We start from the raw sequence: 18,046 nt of genomic DNA, 5'->3' as shown, positions 1-18,046 counted from the left end.
TCTCCTGCAGTGATGTCCTGGTGCTGAGATGATTCTCCAATAACCACACTCCATGGTGTCACACACGTCGAACACTGTCCCGAGGATCTCCTGCAGTGATGTCCTGGTGCTGAGACGATTCTCCAATAACCACACTCCATGGTGTCACACACGTCGAACACTGTCCCGAGGAACTCCTGCAGTGATGTCCTGGTGCTGAGACGATTCTCCAATAACCACACTCCATGGTGTCACACACGTCGAACACTGTCCCGAGGATCTCCTGCAGTGATGTCCTGGTGCTGAGACGATTCTCCTCCAATAACCACACTCCATGGTGCCACACACGTCGAACACTGTCCCGAGGATCTCCTGCAGTGATGTCCTGGTGCTGAGACGATTCTCCTCCAATAACCACACTCCATGGTGCCACACACGTCGAACACTGTCCCGAGGATCTCCTGCAGTGATGTCCTGGTGCTGAGACGATTCTCCAATAACCACACTCCATGGTGCCACACACGTCGAACACTGTCCCGAGGATCTCCTGCAGTGATGTCCTGGTGCTGAGACGATTCTCCAATAACCACACTCCATGGTGCCACACACGTCGAACTCTGCCCCGAGGATCTCCTGCAGTGATGTCCTGGTGCTGAGACGATTCTCCTCCAATAACCACAGTCCATGGTGTCACACACGTCGAACACTGTCCCGAGGATCTCCTGCAGTGATGTCCTGGTGCTGAGACGATTCTCCAATAACCACAGTCCATGGTGTCACACACGTCGAACACTGTCCCGAGGATCTCCTGCAGTGATGTCCTGGTGCTGAGACGATTCTCCTCCAATAACCACAGTCCATGGTGTCACACATGTCGAACACTGTCCCGAGGATCTCCTGCAGTGATGTCCTGGTGCTGAGACCATTCTCCTCCAATAACCACACTCCATGGTGTCACACACGTCGAACACTGTCCCGAGGAACTCCTGCAGTGATGTCCTGGTGCTGAGACGATTCTCCAATAACCACACTCCATGGTGCCACACACGTCGAACACTGTCCCGAGGAACTCCTGCAGTGATGTCCTGGTGCTGAGACGATTCTCCAATAACCACACTCCATGGTGTCACACACGTCGAACACTGTCCCGAGGATCTCCTGCAGTGATGTCCTGGTGCTGAGACGATTCTCCAATAACCACACTCCATGGTGCCACACATGTCGAACACTGCCTTGATGCCAAGCACAGTCACTGTCACTTCACAGCTGGAATTCAGTTCTTTGGTCCTTTGTTTGGAGTCGATTGGTCCTGGTGGAACTCAAATTGAGCCTCGGTGAGCAGCTTATTTGTGACGAAGTGCTGCTTGATAGTGTTTATAACTCCTTCCAACACTTTGATTGCGAGCAGGCTGATAGGGCGGTAATTGATCGGGTTGGATTTGTCCTGCTCTTTGTGGACAGGACATACCTGGACAATTCTCTACATTGTCGGGCAGATTCCAGTGATGTGGATATACTGGAACAACTTCACTAGATGTACGGTTAGTTCCAGAGCACAGATCTTCAACACCACAGCCAGAATATTGACGGGACCTTTAGCATTTGCTGTGCCCAGTTCATTCATTTGTTTCTTGATACTGAAATGCGGGGGACCTCTGCACTAAATCTCACACCTACTGTACATTCTGGAACTTTTGTCACCTTTAGTGCTTCCTCCAAGTTGTGTTCAAAATGGAGGAGCACTGATTCATCGGCTGAGGGAGGGCGGTAGGTGGTAATCAGCAGGAGGTTTCCTTGCCCATGTTTGACCTGAAGGCATGAGATTTCCTTGGCTCTGGAGTCAATGTTGATGACACGAAGGACACTTGCATCTGAGGGTACATCACTGCGCCCACCACTGGTGGGTCTGTCCTGTCCGATGACTGCTGATGGCGGTACCTGGGACTTTGCCTAATAACTATGATTTTAAATGTATCACTATGTCACACAGTTGCTTGACTAATGTGTGGTCCACTTCTCCCTACTTTGGCACCAGTCCCCAGGAGTTAATGAGGAGGGATTGGCAGGGTTGACTGGGCTGGGTGTTCCTTTGTGGTGTCCGAATCCAATGCCGAAGCTGAGCGGTCCGCCCGGTTTTATTCTTCTGTATCCTTCTTTCGAGAGGCTTTCTAGGCCATTTCAGAGGCCATCACATTGGTGAAGGACTGGAGTCGCGTATAGACCAGGCGTAAAGGGCATTGGGTTTTACAACAATCTTTACTAATATCAGCTTTTTGTTTTGAAATGTTTCAAATTTGAATTCAATTCATGAAACGTCCACGATGATATTTGGACCGTTATCTCAGGATTACTTGTCCAGTAACATAACCAACAGGCTATCGTTCTCCACACCTCGCCCTCTCTATATCATTACCCGTCCAGTAACATAACCAACAGGCTATCGTTCTCCACACCTCGCCCTCTCTATATCATTACCCGTCCAGTAACATAACCAACAGGCTATCGTTCTCCACACCTCGCCCTCTCTATATCATTACTCGTCCAGTAACATAACTAACAGGCTATCGTTCTCCACACCTCGCCCTCTCCATATCGTTACCCGACCAGTAACATAACCAACAGGCTATCGTTCTCGACGTCTCATCATCTCTCTGTCCGTTGTCTGATTGCACCTCTGAAGTGCCTTTTGACGCTTTCTTTTCTGCATTAAAGGTGTTATATAAATGTAATCTTTGATGATGAAAGTCCTGACTACACCAACCCCATTGCTGGATATCTGTTCCCGGTTACCGAGGTTTCATACCGGCAGCGGATGTGTAAAATAACGGGTGTCGGACATTTCAATTACCGGGGGGAAAGCGATTAGATTTTTCATTATTTTTATTGGTCGATTCTCCAGCTCTACACCAACAGTGATTGTTTCGATTAGTCAGTGTAATTTCTCAGGCAGTTTTCTAGCTGTTTCTCTCACTTCCGATTCGTTCCTTCCCTGCCACTAGAGTTCTGACTCGCTGCTTTTTTATTTCTCGGGAAATCACAAAGTGCAGCAGCAGGAAAAACTGAGAGAAAGGAGTCTATCATATTGTCTGTCAGTAATCTGATGTCATGTTGGACACTGAAGGACAGAGACAAATAATCACATTAAAACTGCTCTCAGTGATTCCTCACTCTCCGAGAACTATAATTCATCAAATTTATTTGCCGTTAATGACTGAATCAAGATATTTACAGAATATTCAGCCCATGTTCAGAATGGATCAGAACCCGGCACAGTGACTGCTTCCTGTGCTCAACAACTGGGAGATCCCATCACTGAGCAGATCCTTTCCTTCTCATTCTCGGTGTTTATATTTCACTCAGCTCCTCAATTCATTCATTACTATTCTTTACAGAAAGTCACTGAGCTCGCGGAGAAGGGAAACCGGGCGGACAGTTCCAAACTTCTCCTAACTCTGGTGATGGAGAAAGGCTCTCGGGCCCGAAGGGTGATGTGGGAATCCTTTGTGAAAATGCGCCATGGGGTACCAAAGCTGGACAAAATACTGAAAGAAATACAGGAACTTGGTACGGTAAAATCACACTGAATTCAGTTTCACATTCAAACAGGATTTTACTATAATATTACACAGATCTGATTTCATGAACGCTAATTGATTTAAACAGGTTCTGATCCATTTGATTACATGAACATCGCACGAGGTTTATCCGAAGTACCCAGTCACCTGAGAGGTAAGTGATGAAATGGAGATTTCAAACCGTTTATCTCACTATAGAATCCAAATATTTGACTGGAGCTGATTTGTTTAAATGTTGTCAGAATCTGTGAATGAGAAGGTCCAAGGCTCAGGGAATAGGATTGAACATTATTTGGATTCGTGATTAATCCACAAAAGTTCTGCATAGATTCAATTTACAAATAAAGCTGATTTTTGAATTATTGGTAAATTTGCAGGTCTTGTATGCTCCAGTTAATCCAACTGCACATTGCCTACACCTGGCAGGATCCTGATACACTGTGAAACCCCATACACACCTGGCAGGATCCTGATACACTGTGAAACCCCATACACACCTGGCAGGATCCTGATACACTGTGAAACCCCATACACACCTGGCAGGATCCTGATACACTGAAACCCCATACACACCTGGCAGGATCCTGATACACTGAAACCCCATACACACCTGGCAGGATCCTGATACACTGGGAAACCCCATACACACCTGGCAGGATCCTGATACACTGCGAAACCCCATACACACCTGGCAGGATCCTGATACACTGCAAAACCCCATACACACCTGGCAGGATCCTGATACACTGTGAAACCCCATACACACCTGGCAGAATCCTGATACACTGGGAAACTCCATACACACCTGGCAGGATCCTGATACACTGAAACCCCATACACACCTGGCAGGATCCTGCTAGACAGAGAATAGCCACACACACCTGGCAGTATCCTGATACACTGTGAAACCCCATACACACCTGGCAGGATCCCGATACACTGTGAAACCCCATACACACCTGGCAGGATCCTGATACACTGTGGAACCCCATACACACCTGGCAGGATCCTGATACACTGTGAAACCCCATACACACCTGGCAGGATCCTGATACACTGTGAAACCCCATACACACCTGGCAGGATCCTGATACACTGTGAAACCCCATACACACCTGGCGGGATCCTGATACACTGTGAAACCCCATACACACCTGGCAGGATCCTGATACACTGGGAATCCCCATACACACCTGACAGGATCCTGATACACTGAAACCTCATACACACCTGGCAGGATCCTGATACACTGTGAAACCCCATACACACCTGGCAGGATCCTGATACACTGTGAAACCCCATACACACCAGGCAGGATCCCGATACACTGTGAAACCCCATACACACCTGGCAGGATCCTGATACACTGTGAAACCCCACACACACCTGGCCAGATCATTATACCGTGTGAAACCCCGTACACACCTGGCAGGATCCTGATACACTGTGAAACCCCATACACACCTGGCAGGATCCTGATACACTGTGAAACCCCATACACACCTGGCCAGATCATTATACCGTGTGAAACCCCATACACACCTGGCAGGATCCCGATACACTGTGAAACCCCACACACACCTAGCCAGATCATTATACCGTGTGAAACCCCATACACACCTGGCAGGATCCTGATACACTGGGAAACCCCATACACACCTGGCAGGATCCTGATACACTGTGAATCCCCATACACACCTGGCAGGATCCTGATACACTGTGAAACCCCACACACACCTGGCAGGATCCTGATACACGGTGTAACCCCATACACACCTGGCAGGATCCTGATACACTGTGAAACCCCATACACACCTGGCAGGATCCTGATACACTGTGAAACCCCATACACATCTGGCAGGATCCCGATACACTGTGAAACCCCATACACACCTGGCAGGATCCTGATACACTGTGAAACCCCATACACACCTGGCAGGATCCTGATACACTGTGAAACCCCATACACACCTGGCAGGATCCCGATACACTGGGAAACCCCATACACACCTGGCAGGATCCTGATACACTGTGAAACCCCATACACACCTGGCAGGATCCTGATACACTGTGAAACCCCATACACACCTGGCAGGATCCTGATACACTGTGAAACCCCATACACACCTGGCAGGATCCTGATACACTGTGAAACCCCATACACACCTGGCAGGATCCTGATACACTGTGAAACCCCATACACACCTGGCAGGATCCTGATACACTGTGAAACCCCACACACACCTGGCAGGATCCTGATACACTGTGAAACCCCACACACACCTGGCAGGATCCTGATACACTGTGAAACCCCACACACACCTGGCCAGACCATTATACCGTGTGAAACGAGTGCCTGATGTGGATGTTATCTCTGCCCCTGGGCAGCTATTCAGCACAAACTGTGGTCAGTGGTGCAGAATTGGGAAAAGGTTAAGCATTACCATTGTACATCACCTCATGAACATCCGATAGTGTTCGCTCTAATCTGAGAAGATGTTCAGAGTTTCACAATCAAACATTAACTGAGGAGGAACATGAGCAATAGGCCGTGTTCTGGGTGATTTGAAATTGACTGTGCCGATTACCTCTGGCAGTAAAACAGACAAACTAGGCACAGAGAATCTTGTTGTACTGAAAGAACCGTCATTTCATTCAGGGGGATTTGAATCCCAATTTAATTATTATCACAAACATATTTATAATTTTCAAAACTACATTATCGGCAACTCGTATCCAAATGAAACGATGGAGTTTAATAATAGTAACTGTTGAAATGAAGTCTGTCTTCCCTAACGTAATACTGAGTGAAGTGGGCGGTAGTTCTAGTTCTGATTCTGATCGATTATCTGATGAGACTGTTATCTAAAAATAATATAAATGTAAAATTACTGAAAGCTGATCGCATTTTCTGAAACACAACAGGAGGATGTTTAGGGGAACACAAGGCTACTTTGGTCCAAACCAGTCTGTCCCTGTTCGAGGTGAACTCACCTTCCTCTCTTCAGCTTATCCACAGAAATACAACCAATTGTCTCTTGTCCCCAATCACACTGCCCCTTAGTGTCCTCCCTGGTAACTGGTCTCCCACTCTACTACCCTTCAGTGAAAAATATTACTCTGATTTCACACAGAAACACAACCAATTGTCTCTTGTCCCCAATCACACTGCCCCTTAGTGTCCTCCCTGGTAACTGGTCTCCCACTCTACTACCCTTCAGTGAGAAATATTACCCTGATTTCACACAGAAACACAACCAATTGTCTCTTGTCCCCAATCACACTGCCCCTTAGTGTCCTCCCTGGTAACTGGTCTCCCACTCTACTACCCTTCAGTGAAAAATATTACCCTGATTTCACACAGAAATACAACCAATTGTCTCTTGTCCCCAATCACACTGCCCCTTCGTGTCCTCCCTGGTAACTGGTCTCCCACTCTACTACCCTTCAGTGAAAAATATTACCCTGATTTCACACAGAAACACAACCAATTGTCTCTTGTCCCCAATCACACTGCCCCTTAGTGTCCTCCCTGGTAACTGGTCTCCCACTCTACTACCCTTCAGTGAAAAATATTACCCTGATTTCACACAGAAATACAACCAATTGTCTCTTGTCCCCAATCACACTGCCCCTTCGTGTCCTCCCTGGTAACTGGTCTCCCACTCTACTACCCTTCAGTGAAAAATATTACCCTGATTTCACACAGAAACACAACCAATTGTCTCTTGTCCCCAATCACACTGCCCCTTAGTGTCCTCCCTGGTAACTGGTCTCCCACTCTACTACCCTTCAGTGAGAAATATAACCCTGATTTCACACAGAAATACAACCAATTGTCTCTTGTCCCCAATCACACTGCCCCTTAGTGTCCTGCCTGGTAACTGGTCTCCCACTCTACTACCCTTCAGTGAAAAATATTACCCTGATTTCACACAGAAACACAACCAATTGTCTCTTGTCCCCAATCACACTGCCCCTTAGTGTCCTCCCTGGTAACTGGTCTCCCACTCTACTACCCTTCAGTGAGAAATATTACCCTGATTTCACACAGAAACACAACCAATTGTCTCTTGTCCCCAATCACACTGCCCCTTAGTGTCCTCCCTGGTAACTGGTCTCCCACTCTACTACCCTTCAGTGAAAAATATTACCCTGATTTCACACAGAAACACAACCAATTGTCTCTTGTCCCCAATCACACTGCCCCTTAGTGTCCTCCCTGGTAACTGGTCTCCCACTCTACTACCCTTCAGTGAAAAATATTACCCTGATTTCACACAGAAACACAACCAATTGTCTCTTGTCCCCAATCACACTGCCCCTTAGTGTCCTCCCTGGTAACTGGTCTCCCACTCTACTACCCTTCAGTGAGAAATATTACCCTGATTTCACACAGAAACACAACCAATTGTCTCTTGTCCCCAATCACACTGCCCCTTAGTGTCCTCCCTGGTAACTGGTCTCCCACTCTACTACCCTTCAGTGAAAAATATTACCCTGATTTCACACAGAAACACAACCAATTGTCTCTTGTCCCCAATCACTGCCCCTTAGTGTCCTCCCTGGTAACTGGTCTCCCACTCTACTACCCTTCAGTGAAAAATATTACCCTGATTTCACACAGAAACACAACCAATTGTCTCTTGTCCCCAATCACACTGCCCCTTAGTGTCCTCCCTGGTAACTGGTCTCCCACTCTACTACCCTTCAGTGAAAAATATTACCCTGATTTCACACAGAAACACAACCAATTGTCTCTTGTCCCCAATCACACTGCCCCTTAGTGTCCTCCCTGGTAACTGGTCTCCCACTCTACTACCCTTCAGTGAAAAATATTACCCTGATTTCACACAGAAACACAACCAATTGTCTCTTGTCCCCAATCACACTGCCCCTTAGTGTCCTCCCTGGTAACTGGTCTCCCACTCTACTACCCTTCAGTGAGAAATATTACCCTGATTTCACACAGAAACACAACCAATTGTCTCTTGTCCCCAATCACACTGCCCCTTAGTGTCCTCCCTGGTAACTGGTCTCCCACTCTACTACCCTTCAGTGAAAAATATTACCCTGATTTCACACAGAAACACAACCAATTGTCTCTTGTCCCCAATCACACTGCCCCTTAGTGTCCTCCCTGGTAACTGGTCTCCCACTCTACTACCCTTCAGTGAAAAATATTACCCTGATTTCACACAGAAACACAACCAATTGTCTCTTGTCCCCAATCACACTGCCCCTTAGTGTCCTCCCTGGTAACTGGTCTCCCACTCTACTACCCTTCAGTGAAAAATATTACCCTGATTTCACACAGAAACACAACCAATTGTCTCTTGTCCCCAATCACACTGCCCCTTAGTGTCCTCCCTGGTAACTGGTCTCCCACTCTACTACCCTTCAGTGAAAAATATTACCCTGATTTCACACAGAAACACAACCAATTGTCTCTTGTCCCCAATCACACTGCCCCTTAGTGTCCTCCCTGGTAACTGGTCTCCCACTCTACTACCCTTCAGTGAAAAATATTACCCTGATTTCACACAGAAACACAACCAATTGTCTCTTGTCCCCAATCACACTGCCCCTTAGTGTCCTCCCTGGTAACTGGTCTCCCACTCTACTACCCTTCAGTGAGAAATATTACCCTGATTTCACACAGAAACACAACCAATTGTCTCTTGTCCCCAATCACACTGCCCCTTAGTGTCCTCCCTGGTAACTGGTCTCCCACTCTACTACCCTTCAGTGAGAAATATTACCCTGATTTCACACAGAAACACAACCAATTGTCTCTTGTCCCCAATCACACTGCCCCTTAGTGTCCTCCCTGGTAACTGGTCTCCCACTCTACCACCCTTCAGTGAAAAATATTACCCTGATTTCACACAGAAACACAACCAATTGTCTCTTGTCCCCAATCACACTGCCCCTTAGTGTCCTCCCTGGTAACTGGTCTCCCACTCTACTACCCTTCAGTGAGAAATATTACCCTGATTTCACACAGAAATACAACCAATTGTCTCCTGTCCCCAATCACACTGCCCCTTAGTGTCCTCCCTGGTAACTGGTCTCCCACTCTACTACCCTTCAGTGAGAAATATTACCCTGATTTCACACAGAAACACAACCAATTGTCTCTTGTCCCCAATCACACTGCCCCTTAGTGTCCCCCCTGGTAACTGGTCTCCCACTCTACTACCCTTCAGTGAGAAATATTACCCTGATTTCACACAGAAACACAACCAATTGTCTCTTGTCCCCAATCACACTGCCCCTTAGTGTCCTCCCTGGTAACTGGTCTCCCACTCTACTACCCTTCAGTGAGAAATATTACCCTGATTTCACACAGAAACACAACCAATTGTCTCTTGTCCCCAATCACACTGCCCCTTAGTGTCCTCCCTGGTAACTGGTCTCCCACTCTACTACCCTTCAGTGAAAAATATTACCCTGATTTCACACAGAAACACAACCAATTGTCTCTTGTCCCCAATCACACTGCCCCTTAGTGTCCTCCCTGGTAACTGGTCTCCCACTCTACTACCCTTCAGTGAGAAATATTACCCTGATTTCACACAGAAACACAACCAATTGTCTCTTGTCCCCAATCACACTGCCCCTTAGTGTCCTCCCTGGTAACTGGTCTCCCACTCTACTACCCTTCAGTGAAAAATATTACCCTGATTTCACACAGAAACACAACCAATTGTCTCTTGTCCCCAATCACACTGCTCCTTAGTGTCCTCCCTGGTAACTGGTCTCCCACTCTACTACCCTTCAGTGAGAAATATTACCCTGATTTCACACAGAAACACAACCAATTGTCTCTTGTCCCCAATCACACTGCCCCTTAGTGTCCTCCCTGGTAACTGGTCTCCCACTCTACTACCCTTCAGTGAGAAATATTACCCTGATTTCACACAGAAACACAACCAATTGTCTCTTGTCCCCAATCACACTGCCCCTTAGTGTCCTCCCTGGTAACTGGTCTCCCACTCTACTACCCTTCAGTGAAAAATATTACCCTGATTTCACACAGAAACACAACCAATTGTCTCTTGTCCCCAATCACACTGCCCCTTAGTGTCCTCCCTGGTAACTGGTCTCCCACTCTACTACCCTTCAGTGAAAAATATTACCCTGATTTCACACAGAAATACAACCAATTGTCTCTTGTCCCCAATCACACTGCCCCTTAGTGTCCTCCCTGGTAACTGGTCTCCCACTCTACTACCCTTCAGTGAAAAATATTACCCTGATTTCACACACAAACACAACCAATTGTCTCTTGTCCCCAATCACACTGCTCCTTAGTGTCCTCCCTGGTAACTGGTCTCCCACTCTACTACCCTTCAGTGAAAAATATTACCCTGATTTCACACAGAAACACAACCAATTGTCTCTTGTCCCCAATCACACTGCCCCTTAGTGTCCTCCCTGGTAACTGGTCTCCCACTCTACTACCCTTCAGTGAAAAATATTACCCTGATTTCAGACAGAAACACAACCAATTGTCTCTTGTCCCCAATCACACTGCCCCTTAGTGTCCTCCCTGGTAACTGGTCTCCCACTCTACTACCCTTCAGTGAGAAATATTACCCTGATTTCACACAGAAACACAACCAATTGTCTCTTGTCCCCAATCACACTGCCCCTTAGTGTCCTCCCTGGTAACTGGTCTCCCACTCTACTACCCTTCAGTGAAAAATATTACCCTGACTTCACACAGAAACACAACCAATTGTCTCTTGTCCCCAATCACACTGCCCCTTAGTGTCCTCCCTGGTAACTGGTCTCCCACTCTACTACCCTTCAGTGAAAAATATTACCCTGATTTCTCACACAAACACAACCAATTGTCTCTTGTCCCCAATCACACTGCCCCTTAGTGTCCTCCCTGGTAACTGGTCTCCCACTCTACTACCCTTCAGTGAAAAATATTACCCTGATTTCACACAGAAACACAACCAATTGTCTCTTGTCCCCAATCACACTGCCCCTTAGTGTCCTCCCTGGTAACTGGTCTCCCACTCTCCTACCCTTCAGTGAAAAATATTACCCTGATTTCACACAGAAACACAACCAATTGTCTCTTGTCCCCAATCACACTGCCCCTTAGTGTCCTCCCTGGTAACTGGTCTCCCACTCTCCTACCCTTCAGTGAGAAATATTACCCTGATTTCACACAGAAACACAACCAATTGTCTCTTGTCCCCAATCACACTGCCCCTTAGTGTCCTCCCTGGTAACTGGTCTCCCACTCTACTACCCTTCAGTGAGAAATATTACCCTGATTTCACACAGAAACACAACCAATTGTCTCTTGTCCCCAATCACACTGCCCCTTAGTGTCCTCCCTGGTAACTGGTCTCCCACTCTACTACCCTTCAGTGAAAAATATTACCCTGATTTCACACAGAAATACAACCAATTGTCTCTTGTCCCCAATCACACTGCCCCTTAGTGTCCTCCCTGGTAACTGGTCTCCCACTCTACTACCCTTCAGTGAAAAATATTACCCTGATTTCACACAGAAACACAACCAATTGTCTCCTGTCCCCAATCACACTGCCCCTTAGTGTCCTCCCTGGTAACTGGTCTCCCACTCTCCTACCCTTCAGTGAGAAATATTACCCTGATTTCACACAGAAACACAACCAATTGTCTCTTGTCCCCAATCACACTGCCCCTTAGTGTCCTCCCTGGTAACTGGTCTCCCACTCTACTACCCTTCAGTGAAAAATATTACCCTGATTTCACACAGAAACACAACCAATTTCCTGTCCCCAGATAACCTGCCCACGGTCTGATACAGTAACAGTGCAAGTTCTGTCCATTCACAGTCTGTCCCTCTCCCAGTGTACACACTAACCCAGATAACCTGCCCACGGTCTGATACAGTAACAGTGCAAGTTCTGTCCATTCACAGTCTGCCCCTCTCCCAGTGTACACACTAACCCAGATAACCTGCCCACGGTCTGATACAGTAACAGTGCAAGTTCTGTCCATTCACAGTCTGTCCCTCTCCCAGTGTGCACACTAACCCAGATAACCTGCCCACGGTCTGATACAGTAACAGTGCAAGTTCTGTCCATTCACAGTCTGTCCCTCTCCCAGTGTACACACTAACCCAGATAACCTGCCCACGGTCTGTTACAGTAACAGTGCAAGTTCTGTCCATTCACAGTCTGTCCCTCTCCCAGTGTGCACACTAACCCAGATAACCTACCCACGGTCTGATACAGTAACAGTGCAAGTTCTGTCTATTCACAGTCTGTCCCTCTCCCAGTGTACACACTAACCCAGATAACCTGTCCACGGCCTGATACAGTAACAGTGCAAGTTCTGTCCATTCACAGTCTGTCCCTCTCCCAGTGTGCACACTAACCCAGATAACCTGCCCACGGTCTGATACAGTAACAGTGCAAGTTCTGTCCATTCACAGTCTGTCCCTCTCCCAGTGTACACACTAACCCAGATAACCTGCCCACGGTCTGATACAGTAACAGAGCAAGTTCTGTCCATTCACAGTCTGTCCCTCACCCAGTGTACACACTAACACAGATAACCTGCCCACGGTCTGATACAGTAACAGTGCAAGTTCTGTCCATTCACAGTCTGTCCCTCTCCCAGTGTACACACTAACACAGATAACCTGCCCACGGTCTGATACAGTAACAGTGCAAGTTCTGTCCATTCACAGTCTGTTCCTCTCCCAGTGTACACACTAACACAGATAACCTGCCCACGGTCTGATACAGTAACAGTGCAAGTTCTGTCCATTCACAGTCTGTCCCTCTCCCAGTGTACACACTAACACAGATAACCTGCCCGCGGTCTGATACAGTAACAGTGCAAGTTCTGTCCATTCACAGTCTGTCCCTCTCCCAGTGTACACACTAACACAGATAACCTGCCCACGGTCTGATACAGAAACAGTGCAAGTTCTGTCCATTCACAGTCTGTCCCTCTCCCAGTGTACACACTAACACAGATAACCTGCCCACGGTCTGATACAGTAACAGTGCAAGTTCTGTCCATTCACAGTCTGTCCCTCTCCCAGTGTACACACTAACACAGATAACCTGCCCACGGTCTGATACAGTAACAGTGCAAGTTCTGTCCATTCACAGTCTGTCCCTCTCCCAGTGTACACACTAACACAGATAACCTGCCCGCGGTCTGATACAGTAACAGTGCAAGTTCTGTCCATTCACAGTCTGTCCCTCTCCCAGTGTACACACTAACACAGATAACCTGCCCACGGTCTGATACAGAAACAGTGCAAGTTCTGTCCATTCACAGTCTGTCCCTCTCCCAGTGTACACACTAACCCAGATAACCTGCCCAGGGTCTGATACAGTAACAGTGCAAGTTCTGTCCATTCACAGTCTGTCCCTCTCCCAGTGTACACACTAACCCAGATAACCTGCCCACGGTCTGATACAGAAACAGTGCAAGTTCTGTCCATTCACAGTCTGTCCCTCTCCCAGTGTACACACTAACCCAGATAACCTGCCCAGGGTCTGATACAGTAACAGTGCAAGTTCTGTCCATTCACAGTCTGTCCCTCTCCCAGTGTACACACTAACCCAGATAACCTGCCCACGGTCTGATACAGAAACAGTGCAAGTTCTGTCCATTCACAGTCTGTCCCTCTCCCAGTGTACACACTAACACAGATAACCTGCCCACGGTCTGATACAGAAACAGTGCAAGTTCTGTCCATTCACAGTCTGTCCCTCTCCCAGTGTACACACTAACCCAGATAACCTGCCCAGGGTCTGATACAGTAACAGTGCAAGTTCTGTCCATTCACAGTCTGTCCCTCTCCCAGTGTACACACTAACCCAGATAACCTGCCCACGGTCTGATACAGAAACAGTGCAAGTTCTGTCCATTCACAGTCTGTCCCTCTCCCAGTGTACACACTAACACAGATAACCTGCCCACGGTCTGATACACTAACAGTGCAAGTTCTGTCCATTCACAGTCTGTCCCTCTCCCAGTGTACACACTAACCCAGATAACCTGCCCACGGTCTGATACAGAAACAGTGCAAGTTCTGTCCATTCACAGTCTGTCCCTCTCCCAGTGTACACACTAACCCAGATAACCTGCCCACGGTCTGATACAGTAACAGTGCAAGTTCTGTCCATTCACAGTCTGTCCCTCTCCCAGTGTACACACTAACCCAGATAACCTGCCCACGGTCTGATACAGTAACAGTGCAAGTTCTGTCCATTCACAGTCTGTCCCTCTCCCAGTGTACACACTAACCCAGATAACCTGCCCACGGTCTGATACAGTAACAGTGCAAGTTCTGTCCATTCACAGTCTGTCCCTCTCCCAGTGTACACACTAACCCAGATAACCTGCCCCTGGTCTGATACAGTAACAGTGCAAGTCCTGTCCATTCACAGTCTGTCCCTCTCCCAGTGTACACACTAACCCAGATAACCTGCCCACGGTCTGATACACTAACGGCGGGTCTTCTGCACATTGTCCCTCTCGGTGAGCAATCAATCCCGTTTTCCATTGCTTCAGAAGGGAATCACCACTGACGGTTTCAGAGTTTGATCCACTAGAACTTCTACTGTCGTATAAACAGGATCATGTGTGGATTTGTAATGTGATTTCTAAAGCACAGCACAGGCCGGAGAGTATTAACCATCAGAGGGAAAATATCACCTTCATTGAAACCTCCATGTTCAGTGAATATTAGAATCAAGTGAGGATTTGAAACTTTTCTCGACCATTGTTCGCTTTCAAGCGAGGTTTCCATTAACTGAGATTTAATTTCTACACGCACGTCTATTGAAGCTGTGAAATAAACCGTGCAATATTTTACTGAACATTCAATGTTATTGAGAAGTTGTTTTTGTCAATACAACTAACATTGAAACCACTTTCTGTCTGTTCTAATTGAAGATGTTCAGCAGAAACACAAGGAAACACTCCGGGTACAAACTGAAACACTGAGACTGAACACGATCCTAATAAAGGAGAAGGTTAAGATTTTCCAGCTGGTTGATCGATACGCTGAACTAACGATCATTTCTACTGTTCGAGATCGGACACTTGTAGAACATGAACTGCTGGCAAGAGGCCGAGACCATGAAGAGTGGAGAAAACAACATCTCCGGGGAGTGCTGGAAAAAATACGAACTAATCAATTGTTCCACAGCAGTTTTTCCCAGAGAGAATCCAAATCTGGGCGTTCAGGAGCAGTGAGCGGAGTCCCAGGGATTGGAAAAACAACAATGGTACAAAAGATTGTTCATGACTGGGCCACTGGGAAAATATACCCAAACTTTCAATTTGTTTTCAGTTTTAAATTCCGGGATTTGAACGCTATTAACTGTAAAATAAACCTGTGGAATCTGATACTCATTTTCTATCCTTACTTGAGGAATATTCTGGGAGAGCTCTGGAAGAACCCAGAGGGATTGCTGTTTATATTTGATGGTTTGGATGAATTCAAGGACAGGATCGATTTTGCTGACAATCGGAGAAATACTGAACCTCAGCACAGGTGCACGGATCCCGAATGCCGATGTAGAGTGTCTGACATTGTGTACAGTTTAATACAGCACAAGCTGCTCCCAGGATGTTCAGTGCTAGTGACCAGCCGCCCCACTGCATTACATTTATTGGAAAAGGCTGAGATCAGTGTCTGGGCTGAAATCCTGGGATTTGTTGGTGAAGAACGGAAGGAATATTTCAACAAGTTTTTTGAAGATCAGGCGGTGGCAGCAGCTGTTTTCAAACATGTGGAAGAGAACGAGATCCTGTACACCATGTGCTACAACCCTTCCTACTGCTGGATCCTCGGTCTGTCACTGGGCCCCTTCTTTACACAAAGAGACAGGAATCGGCGAGTTCCCAAGACCATCACCCAACTATATTCCTACTATATTTACAACATTCTGAAAAACCATGGCCGAGAGATTGCAAGCCCCCGTGATGTGTTACTGAAGCTTGGTGAGATGGCCTTCACAGGAGTCTCCGAGAAGAAGATTGTGTTTGGAAATGGAGATTTGATCAAGTACAATCTACAACCTTCCCAGTTCCTGTCTGGGTTCATGATGGAACTTCTGGAGAGAGATGATTCTGTCCAGAGCGTGGTGTACACATTCCCACACCTCACCATCCAAGAGTTTGTAGCCGCACTCGCACAATTCCTGACTCCAGATCCTGGGGACATCCTGAAACTCCTCAGAGAAGCCCACAGCAAGGAAGATGGGCGATTTGAGATATTTCTCCGTTTTGTTGCTGGTCTCTCCTCCCCACAGGCAGCTCGGCCCCTGGAGGAGTTTCTGGGTCGATTTCTTCATCAAACCACCTGCCGAGTGATTGACTGGGTGAAGGAGAAGATTGAAGGACAGATTGGAGACACAGGGAGTGAAACTGGTCAAAGGGACCTCCTGAACACATTCCACTACCTGTTTGAGTCTCAGAATAAAGCACTGGCTCGGCAAACAGTGGGATCTGTGGAAACACTTACATTTAATAGATTGACATTGACCCCGATTGACTGTGCGGTCCTGTTTCACATCATTGGACTCTGTGATACAATAAAAAGCCTCGATCTAGGAGACTGCTCCATTCAGTGTGAAGGACTCCAGCGGCTGGGACCCGTACTGCACAAATGCCGGGTGTTGAGGTAACTGTTTATTTGTCTCTAACTGTTGGGTGAATTGTAGAACAGTCACGGATTGTGTTGTTGCTCCGTAATGTAGGGAAACAAACAGTTCAGTTAAACCAGGGAGAAGCGGATTCAACACAAATATGACCAATAATAAGAGGATCGGTCAGTAATTCCCTCAGGACTGGAGAATCTAAAATGGATCCTTGTGAACAAGTAGGGATTTTACAGTCTTTATCGGATCAGCAGATACAGGTCACAGAGAGTCTGATAATTACAATAAGTCACATTTAATAAGACTGGATAGCGGAAGATAAACATAAAATAGAATCTGGCAGTAAAGATAAAATTAATGTAAAATATTTTCCACATCCACCATTTCAACTAGAAACAGGAGAGAAACCCGAGTTTAAATCACTAACAGTTCGATATTTACTCCAATACCGTGCAGGGTGTGTCCTGTCGAGGGGGTAGTTTCCTGGATTGGGAATATTGGGGAATTGGGAATTCTTTCAGCTGTAAATGTTTACAATTATTCACAGTCCTGAACATTGAGTAAAGGTTGATATTCAGGATCTTAAACCTGCCGGTGAAAAGGTTCCAATCTAACCGGAGTACAGACACACACCGGCCAGCGGTGGGGCCTCGCACACAGCGGGCGGCTCCTGGGTAAACCGGGGGCAGTGAACCCGAGAATACCCCATAATCTGCCCCCCGTGTGTGAGGCCCCGCTCGGGGAGGGAACTTCCGAAAATTCCCCAAAAACTGCCGGGCCAGTTACCCCGAAATAAATGTAGAGCCAGTTTAATAATGGGAATAAAGTGAGAGATTCCCCTCCCCT

General features: G+C 47.1%; 1 protein-coding gene across 3 annotated transcripts in view; it reads left to right on the top strand.

The window, feature by feature from the left end:
• The window catches only part of LOC147081173 (NACHT, LRR and PYD domains-containing protein 3-like), a 92,559-nt gene extending 74,759 nt beyond the window's left edge, over positions 1 to 17,800 (top strand). For 2 of the 3 annotated variants that reach the window (XM_085980911.1, XM_085980912.1), the window contains exons 5-7: positions 3,372 to 3,543; positions 3,643 to 3,708; positions 15,489 to 17,798. In XM_085980911.1, the coding sequence (XP_085837037.1) occupies positions 3,372 to 3,543; positions 3,643 to 3,708; positions 15,489 to 17,227 (1,977 nt within the window). In that variant the 3' untranslated portion in view covers positions 17,228 to 17,798. Of the gene's footprint in view, positions 1 to 3,371; positions 3,544 to 3,642; positions 3,709 to 15,488 lie in introns of all 3 variants that reach the window. The other variant, XM_085980913.1, reaches the window with a different exon arrangement.
• Positions 17,801 to 18,046: the final 246 nt, after the last annotated feature.

This window comes from Somniosus microcephalus, unplaced genomic scaffold (assembly GCF_052327205.1).
Source record: "Somniosus microcephalus isolate GS21.2 unplaced genomic scaffold, FLI_Smic_1.0 scaffold709, whole genome shotgun sequence".
In the NCBI taxonomy this organism is placed as follows: domain Eukaryota; kingdom Metazoa; phylum Chordata; class Chondrichthyes; order Squaliformes; family Somniosidae; genus Somniosus; species Somniosus microcephalus.
The sequence above is the reverse complement of the archived record's forward strand: the minus strand, read 5'-3'. Positions and strand labels throughout refer to the sequence as shown.